General features: G+C 41.4%; 1 protein-coding gene across 1 annotated transcript in view; it reads right to left on the reverse strand.

Moving 5' to 3' along the window:
- DNAJC2 (DnaJ heat shock protein family (Hsp40) member C2) overlaps positions 1-8,464 on the reverse strand; it is an 18,190-nt gene extending 9,726 nt beyond the window's left edge. The window contains exons 1-6 of the mRNA XM_009641381.2: positions 8,258-8,464; positions 7,563-7,638; positions 5,284-5,382; positions 2,884-3,025; positions 1,602-1,682; positions 748-813 (exon numbers count right to left, since the gene is read on the reverse strand). Of these exons, the coding sequence (XP_009639676.1) occupies positions 748-813; positions 1,602-1,682; positions 2,884-3,025; positions 5,284-5,382; positions 7,563-7,638; positions 8,258-8,464 (671 nt within the window). The remainder of the gene's footprint in view (positions 1-747; positions 814-1,601; positions 1,683-2,883; positions 3,026-5,283; positions 5,383-7,562; positions 7,639-8,257) is intronic.
- Positions 8,465-9,165: the final 701 nt, after the last annotated feature.

The following is a 9,165-nucleotide window of genomic DNA, read 5'->3' on the forward strand; positions in this document are numbered from 1 at the left end:
TTACCTCCCTGGCCTCCATGTGCCTTAGCATAGCTTCTAGGAGGATCTGTTCCATGATCTTCCCAGGCACAGAGGTGAGGCTGACAGGTTGGTAGTTCCTGGGGTCTTCCTTTCTACCCTTTTTGAAAATGGGCACAATGTTTCCCTTTTTCCAGTCACCAGGGACTTCACCTGACTGCCACGACTTTTCAAATATCATGAAGAGTGGCTTGGCACTACATTGGCCAATTCCCTCAGGACTCTGGGATGCATCTCATCAGGGCCCATGGACTTATGTGTGTTCAGGTTCCTCAGATGGTCATGAACTCGATCTTCTCTTACAGCAGGAGGGGTTTTACTGTCCCGGTCCCCCTCATGCAGTCCATCAACTCGGGAGGGGTGAGGAGAAAGGTTGCCAGTGAAGAATGAGGCAAAAAAGTTGTTGAGTACCTCAGCCTTCTCCTCATCTGCTGTTACCAGATTGCCAGTCAAGTGAACTGCAAGTCTGAACTTAAATAAAGACACATTTCAAAGCACCTCAGAAACATCTCTGTGATGCAAGCAAGAACTATTTCAACTACACCAATAAGACAAAGAGAAGCCCACAGTCAGTCCAGTTCAAGTCCGTGACGGACTACTAAGCTGGGAGAGCGGAACTTAGTCTTAGTTCAGCTACCTTTCTTCCTATCACTTAGGCTAATAGAAAGCTGGAAAATCTTGCTGTATCAATCTCTCAGCTTCCCATCAGATTTATTTTTACTTACATACCATTCTGCTTTTTCTTTTTCCTCTTCATCTAAATAGGAAAACTCTCTCCAGGAATCAAAATTATACCTAAAGTAAATAAAAGTGAAAAAACAAATGAAGAATGAATGAAAAAAACCCCAAAAACCAAACAGCAAAACTATCACAAATAATCTACCTTTTTTACTGTTAGTTTTCTGTAAGCAATTATGCTGTTATTTACAGTTTAGAATATATAATTTACAATTATACTGCACCTACAATGATTCCACTGTGTTAAGTCAAAACACAAGATGCTATTGAAAGTAATGATTCACGTCTGTCTGTAGGACAGAGTGTTTTAGGATGGTATCAGCCTCATCAGCTCTGAATGTCTACAGTGCAGCTGTCTGAGCTCCCATTATAGGCAGTGCAGATACAGTGCAGTCTGCAGAGTTCCGAGAGAAATTAATTTAATCTTTATATAAGCATCAGTATTTAACAGATGAGTGAATCCATAAACTCTGCTGACTTTATTGGACTAGACAGACCTCCCCTAACCAGGGGAGCTGAAATACTCAGTAGACACCTCCACTGAAAACACAAGTTAGGCGAGATGAACCCCACTTCTGTCTGTGGGTCAACTTGGTTCAAAGCCACCATGGCCAGAGAACAGTCAGAAGCTCCCGCTGTAACTGTGAATTTACAACGTGGTTGTATTAGCTAGGAGAAAGCCAGCTCAGTTTGTGGAAGGCACCAAAGAGCTGCAGGGTAATTTCGTGACATTACTAGGTCAGAACAGACTACAGCCAACAACCTGCATACAAGAGGGTCTGCAAGCCCTCTATATCACACGTCTTGACTACTGTGAATAGAAACTGAGGTATCAGCTAACTTACCAAAACGAATAGAACGCATCTACCTCTTCAAATGATGAGTTCATGTCCCCAAGTTTAGGAACATTTTTCTTATTTGACCACCTGAAAATAAATAAGTCAAGAAATAATATATATAATTTTACTTTGTAACATGGCACGTGTTAAGTACAGAATCAAAATACCAAATCAGAGGTTCCCTCCCACCAAGGCAGAGGGGCACCAGTAAAGAGGAAGAAAACAGGAGAGCTCCTTCTGAACATCCTCCAGATTCAACGTTTTTTGGGGAGCTTCCCCAGAAAAGCAAACTCCTGCCCACGTTTGGTGTGCCTATGAGGAGACCTGACGGAGCACAAGGCTATCTTTCTAGATACTCCATTTTCCATGCACATTCTCCTGGTACAGAAACTTACAGGAAGTAGACAAAAGGTGCTCTGTGAATAACTCTGCTCCATGGTAGGCTACAGGAAGTTTCCCCACATATTCTAACGGAGTATAAGGGAATAATGCATGCTCTGCCTCTGTTCTGTTTTTTCTCTACAAAGAGGAAAATCTTCCATAGGCTCTAGAATTTGTTATTCCATGACACAGCATCTATTTCCAAGCAGAGAAGGGAACAACCCTTCTGACAACCACAGATCCAGGTCTGAATCTCTGGAATACTTGATAAAAGGTTCAATAAATCTACTTGAAATAATCAACTGATTGTTCAGAATGTGTCTTAAAGTGCCTCACACAATAAAGCAGTTTTTTTTCATACAGGTAAAAGGTGAAATAGACTTCTATTGTGACAGCCTTAATACCAAGGTAATTGGCAAGCACGAATCAAATGCAGAAAAAAAGTCACACACCTTAAGAGAGAATCACCAAATACTGACAGTTACATTTATCTTCTCTTTTAACCAGCTAAATTGTGAACATAACTATTGTCTTCTGTTAATGTCTCACCCTCATAAGAAAATCATAAAAAAAGGAATTTTTAGTCAGTAGCATACACACACTTGATATAGTAAACAATTTTAAGATGAAACGGTGTGTTGTACAAAGAGGACAGTAATATGGAGCTGAGAACAGACTGTTTTTTTTTTTAAATCTCATGGGTCAAACTCAATGCCACCTGTGTGACAGTTCAGATTGTTTTAAAATTAAATAATAGAGAATGCACTATTTTACTTGTATTACATGTCTAGCAAATTAACGCATCTCCCAGCATCCCTTAAAATCACACCTGTTACAAACACAGTGCCAGAAGAGTTTGCAAATGCTGATTCTCCAGCAATAGCAAAGGCAGTCTGACACAGCTTACCTGGCATTTCTTTCAAAAACTGGTGAAAAAACCTCAAAGAAGTTTTCTTTTGCTTCACTTTTGGAAGGTACAGAGTTATCAAAAGTAGGATCTATGCTGTTAAATGCTCGTCGTTTCACAGGATCAGATAATATTTCATAAGCTGAAAAAAAGTTACCAGACATAAAACATGAGACTAAAGTGAGTCTTCCCCACAAGGTGGGAATGTTATAGAAAAGGGTCCCAATGTTCAAAACTATGCTTTCAGATCTGCGTTGGATTTATCATCCTGTACAGCTTGGTATTTAATTATTTTAATGACACCAAATAGCATTGCTGTCAGTTCCTGTTAAACTAAGTAAGAGGAAAATCTTTACAAAAACCAACACTTTTAACCATTACGATGTAACAAACCAGATTATATTTAAAATAATTTCATAGCGGTAAATTCAGTTCTGGCACTGGCAGTTTGGGCATGACATCTTCAGGCTTTTATCCTACACCAGATCCTTGCAGACAAATTGACAAAAACCAGTCTAAGACAGGCATGGAGTAAAAGCAGTCCCTGAGTTAATGTGAACTGGCTAGAACAGCAGCCATTAATTAGAATTTCTGCAGCTCTTGATGAAGTTGTACTGAGAGTTGGAAAGAGTATAAACCACCACACAGCTACTAGCCAAAACATGGATGCTCCCCCAGTTTTCCTGTTCTTACGGTCCTGCAGTTGCGGAGCATAACATTATCTTATAACCTGGAAATCACACGTGCTGTAGCTTCAAGTAAACTCTTGTTTTCTCTCAAGGAAGCGTGGAATTACTTTGTCTGCCAGTTCTACAATATCCACTGTTTTTCAGTAAGAGCCAAAAGTCAACAAAGGAATCAAATTTGTGTTGCAATCACATTCATGGGCTTCTCTGACTGCATCCCTGGACAGAGAACCCTGCTGCATGAAGGTCGGATCTAGAAGGTGACAAGCTGGGGGAGACCTTGGTGCTCTGTGGTTCCGTAAACTGATCTCACTGTGCATGTTAATGGAGAGAGGAAGGAGAGCAAGGGACCACCAGTGAGCTGCTCCCTGCCAGTCTTCCCTTCCCCTCTGGGAAGTGAATTCCCTCTGCCAATACCCTAAATGACCCCAATTATCCTTTACGTTGCAGGCTAGGAGCTTCAACAACCCTCAAAACATTTTCCTGATGCAAGAAATTCTGTGTGCATCTTTTGGTTCCTCCTCCACTTAAGAGGTGTCCCTTCTGTACGGATCCCCAATTCTACTCCCAGATACACAGTTCCCCTGGCACTGTATCTCCCACTCATTCCTTTGTCAGACTCAGCTCCAAATCCCACCTACGTACTCCTGCCTTTCCAAGTTTCTTCTCTCTGTTCCATTACCATTTGCTTCTGCTCCAGATTCCCCTTCCCTACCACTGCATTTCCTTCCTCCAAGGCGCTCCCTGGAAGCGTTACTCCTCTTCCATGCCACTCTGTGCTTTCCTTTCTGTTTATCCTTAAACTTTGTTGTAAACAATTAAGGGGAAACATATTTTGCTCCTTGCATGTAGAAGAACACAGAGCATATTCCCGAACTCAGGTGCAGGTTGTTCTTATTACAAATATCTCCAAGTTTCTGACATGACTGCAACTATGGGAGAAAAATTTCCTTTGGCAACAATAAGGAAGGCTGAAAACATCATTACCATGTCTAACACATCATCTACATTTTAACTAGTATTGTAAGACACCCAGAAGAAAAGAATTTAGAACACACAAGTTCCAAAATCTCCCCCTCACCCCAACCTCACTGAGTCAAAAAAAATTGTTTTAAATCAACAAAAAAGCCAAACTCCAAAGCATTTCTAGAGGCATAAGTCATACCCCTAGGACACTCCCTGTGGTTCTGGAATCAGCCAGCAGTGCTGTTCTAGGTCACTGCAGGCAAGAAAGGAAACGTTATTCCATTGAATTCACTCAGTCATCCGTGGGCAAAAAAGGGCAGCTGAAGAAACCGATATCCTACACCACATCGACAGATGCTCTGTTGGCAGAGTAAGCGCATTAGGATTCAGATTTTTCCAATTGCTATTGGTGTCTTGCGAATTCCTGAATAGCACAGTGGTTTATCCCAGGTATGTGGCTACCTCTAGTGGTTCATCTCTGCATGCGCTGCTACCAGTGTTGACACATTATCGCTAAGTGGCACGGCACACAAACATCTATCGGCTGCATTCCCATACTGCTTCTACCCTGGGGGAAATTATATCAACATAATCTCTGTTTACTGAGGCAGTTTTCTAAAATGGAAAAGAACTTCTCTGGCTTTTTAGTAATTGACAATTCTTCAAAAGCCTAATAAAGCACTGGAAATACGTTTCAGGTAATCACGTAGATTGAGAGAGCATCTAATAGAAGAGGTAATTTGCTTACCTTTAGTTATGCATGTAAAATAGTCATTATCACCTTCTCCTATCTGCTCGCCTGCAGCTTTTCGCTTGTCTGGATGATGTTTCAAAACCATGGATTTATCTAGCAAATAGATGCACTAGGTTTAGAAACTCCTCATCGTCAACAATTTATTTCTCACAAAGTAATACAATAATTCCAACTGACATTTCTCTAAATACTTAAGAAAAATTAAAAAAAACCAAACCCCAAATAACATCGTGAAGAAAACAGATATGAGTTAATGAACTTTCTTTGATTTAACACTATTGTCAGAATTAAAATTATTTCATCTTTGCTGAGACACAAAATAACTGCAGCTCAGAAACTCTATTCCACCTTCATCAGCTGAAGAAGTACTGATTTTCTGGGACTTATTCTAATATTATGCATAGCAAAGTGCTTCAGTAACTGTAAGCGTACAGCTTAAGCATTGTGCAGTTTCAGGACTTTAATTGTGCAAGACTGTATAATTCCCTGTGCAATCATACTGAAAAAAAATAAAGAAAAAATAATTAATGTAATTGTAGTAGTTATTTCTAATGAAAAACAAAGTAGTTCGGATAAAATAAAAATTGGATTTTATCCCTTTACTCAAGTTCTGAACACAATCCAAGATGAAATTTAGCATGGAAACTACAGCCATGAGCCTGTGAAGACTACTCTGCTTACCCATCAATAACATTAGGCACGCTCACACGACTTTGTGGTCACGATCTCTCTCTGCTTAGGCCTTGAATCCTAATATTTAACTAACATACAGAGCATCTGCTAAAGCTGCTACCAAGGTTGTCTTACCGTTTAAACATTAAAATCAGGTTTTAAACCGACTTCTTTGCCAAAAGGTCAGCCATGCTATCATACAACATAAAACACACCTTTCTTGGCTCACTATAAAATACCAGAGAGACGATATCATGCAAGTAGTTACAGCAACCTGCCTTTTGAGAAACAAATCAGAATCCTTGTTAAAAACAGGAAAAGCACAATATATACTGCTGAGAAAGACTCACATCCCTACACCACCATGTAATAATGGAGTGTTATTAGGATCCCAAAGAGAGAGATGCCTCAGTTCTCACTCGGCAAGATTAGTGAGACCACTAATCGCCACCAGAATCGGTGCTGCTCCAGGCTGTATCAGCACATGCTCCGTGGTGGCACTGCTAAGCAACATGTACCTGAGGCAACATAATTTCCTGCGCAAGTTGGTAATTTGCTAATTTCCACCCATTTGAATTTGGGAGTAACTTGATCTTCATCTGTGGTTTCAGTGATCTGGGGACAGTGATTCTACTCACACCAGTACAGTTATACAGGGAATTGCTTGCAAGATGAATTCACAAAACCATCAGCTTATTTCATAAAGGCTACTGAACAACCTTCAGCATACTTTTGAATCTTCCTCCACTAAATACTTGCATCCTTCTTGCAAAGTCAACTCTTGGTCACATTGCTTTCTAGGAAAAAAAGTCCTGAAGCCCAAGGTGTTGTTCCTTCATATGCAAGTACCTGCATGCACTTCTGAATCAGGCCTTGATTTAAGACACGGGCCCATGACATCATCAAGCAGCACAGCGGCACTTCCAAGTTCTACTGGTCAGTTACCCAAGATGTCAAGGAAACTTAACCTCACAAGATCATGTCTTTAACAGCATGGTAAGATCCCAGAGATCCAGCCACAGGAACTCTACAGCGTTCACATGGTAAAATGACCAAAAAAAGAGCAAAACTGAGCTTCTCAGCAGCCTAAGTAACTTGCAGTTGAATACCTGACAATTGAAGAGCTACTGTTCCACTCCCATGCAATGCTCAGTCTAATCAGAACGGTAGTGGCAGCGTACTTCCCGTACACTCACTAGCATTAACGTGCTGGCTAACCATTGCAAGGGGGCTTCAAGGTACCAACCTACAGAAACACACAGGGCAGGGCTAGCTGTATTGCTCTGCCTTTCACAGAGCCTGGCTGCAGACTCAAAAATGCAGAAATGCAGAGTTATAATCTCAAGGTTGTTGACCAAAAAACACAGGCAAGAAAGCCGAGACGTGAAGTCGGTCCAATTTTTGAATTCCCTAGCTTTAGGCCTGTGGATATTGGAGCTGTGATGTGAATTCAGAAGACTGGTAAGTAACACAAACCAAAGAGCCAGCATTTTTAGCCCTGTGAAACAGTGAAGTTTGTTCATGACATCTACATATTTTCACAGGGAAAACAGTTGTGTACACCTGAAAGAAAGGTGTGCTCATGAAGGAAAGGTACTTACGAGCTGCTTTGATTTGTTTCTGAGTAGCCCTGTATCGTATATTTCCTAGCCCAAGAACTGCATAATGGTCTTGATTCTGAGGGGAAAAGCAAAAAAGAAAAAAAAAGAACCCCAATAAACAGTGGTAAATGCAACCTAAAAAGCCATAACACAACACGTGCACAAAACCAGTTCTCCTCCCCACCTTTTAAAAGCAAGAGGCAGAATTCCTCCCTCTCTCAATAAATATTAGAAAAAGAACAATCGTTGTAAAGGCCATAATTATTGAATAACCAAATATCAATAAATTAAGCTGCTGTTACAGAAATTCAAGTAACTTAATCTAAATTGGATTAAAGCACTGAATCCTAGAAAGTTCAATTACTAGAAAATTGAATTGCTGTCTTTAATATTAAGAGTGCTAATGCGATTCCAGAATAAGGGAGGCAGTAACACGGAGAAGGGACACTTTCACTGCTTACAGGCAGTAAGATGAAAAACAGTTCAAGACTCAGATGTGCGCTTGAGTTTGCCCTCATCAATCGGTTATGCGTGGAAAACACAAGCGCAGCTGTAATGCTAAGGGACACAAGCCAATTCAGATGGGGGCGGGAGGGGAGGAGGAAGGGCATCGTTAGCAGCTGGGGACGGCAGATAACTTTGACAGGAAATTTCCAGCAAAAAATAGTTAACACCAATTGATATCAACTGAATACCTTCCAGTCCTTTGGATCAAGGGTTTTTAACATAGGAAATTCTTCAAGCTGCAGTTCTTCGTCCCCTGATTCTTCAGAAAGTTCCTTCTCATCTTCTAACTCCTGGAAAGAGGCAGAAACATTTATGTTTCTCCTCTTAATAAATGCTTCAAACCATCTTCCCACAGGTTCCACTTGACAGAGTACTGATGCTATAAGCAAAAACATAAAAGCAACTTCACCTTCTGTGGTTTTTTTTGGTTTTGTTTTTTGTTTTGTTGTTTTTTTTTAAACTAAATGCCATCAAAGCCCATAAAAATACTGCATCACACAAGGCTGCAGATTGCCAAATCTTCTAGCTTGCTCTAGAAGGCTGCGGGGAGACCTGATTGCGGCCTTTCAGTACCTAAAGGGGGCCTATAGGAAAGATGGGGAAAATCTTTTTAGTAGGGCCAGCTGTGTCAGGACAAGGGGTAATGGTTTTAAACTGAAGCAGGGTAGGCTTAGACTGGATATAAGGAAGAAATTCTTTACAATGAGGGTGGTGAAACACTGGAACGGGTTGCCCAGAGAGGTGGTGGAGGCCCCATCCCTGGAAGCATTCCAGGCCAGGTTGGATGGGGCTCTGAGCAACCTGATCTGGTTAGGGGTGTCCCTGCTCCCTGCAGGGGGGTTGGACTAGATGAGCTCTAGGGGTCCCTTCCAACCCAAAACATTCTATGGTTCTATGAAAACCACCGGTTTGCTTTAAAGATTGCAAGAACCAGAACCCGCGCCCGCCGGGCAGCACCTTCCGAACACTTCCCTGTGTTCTCAAGCCTGGAAAAGTGCTCTCCAGTTAGAGGAACGCACGCGTTAAACTACACTTAAGGCCGTCCCTGCTTTGGGAAGAGGGGAGATGACCGCGGCAGAACACTAAACCCGCCCCG

This window comes from Egretta garzetta, unplaced genomic scaffold (genome assembly GCF_000687185.1).
Source record: "Egretta garzetta isolate BGI_Z169 unplaced genomic scaffold, ASM68718v1 scaffold156, whole genome shotgun sequence".
Classification (NCBI taxonomy): domain Eukaryota; kingdom Metazoa; phylum Chordata; class Aves; order Pelecaniformes; family Ardeidae; genus Egretta; species Egretta garzetta.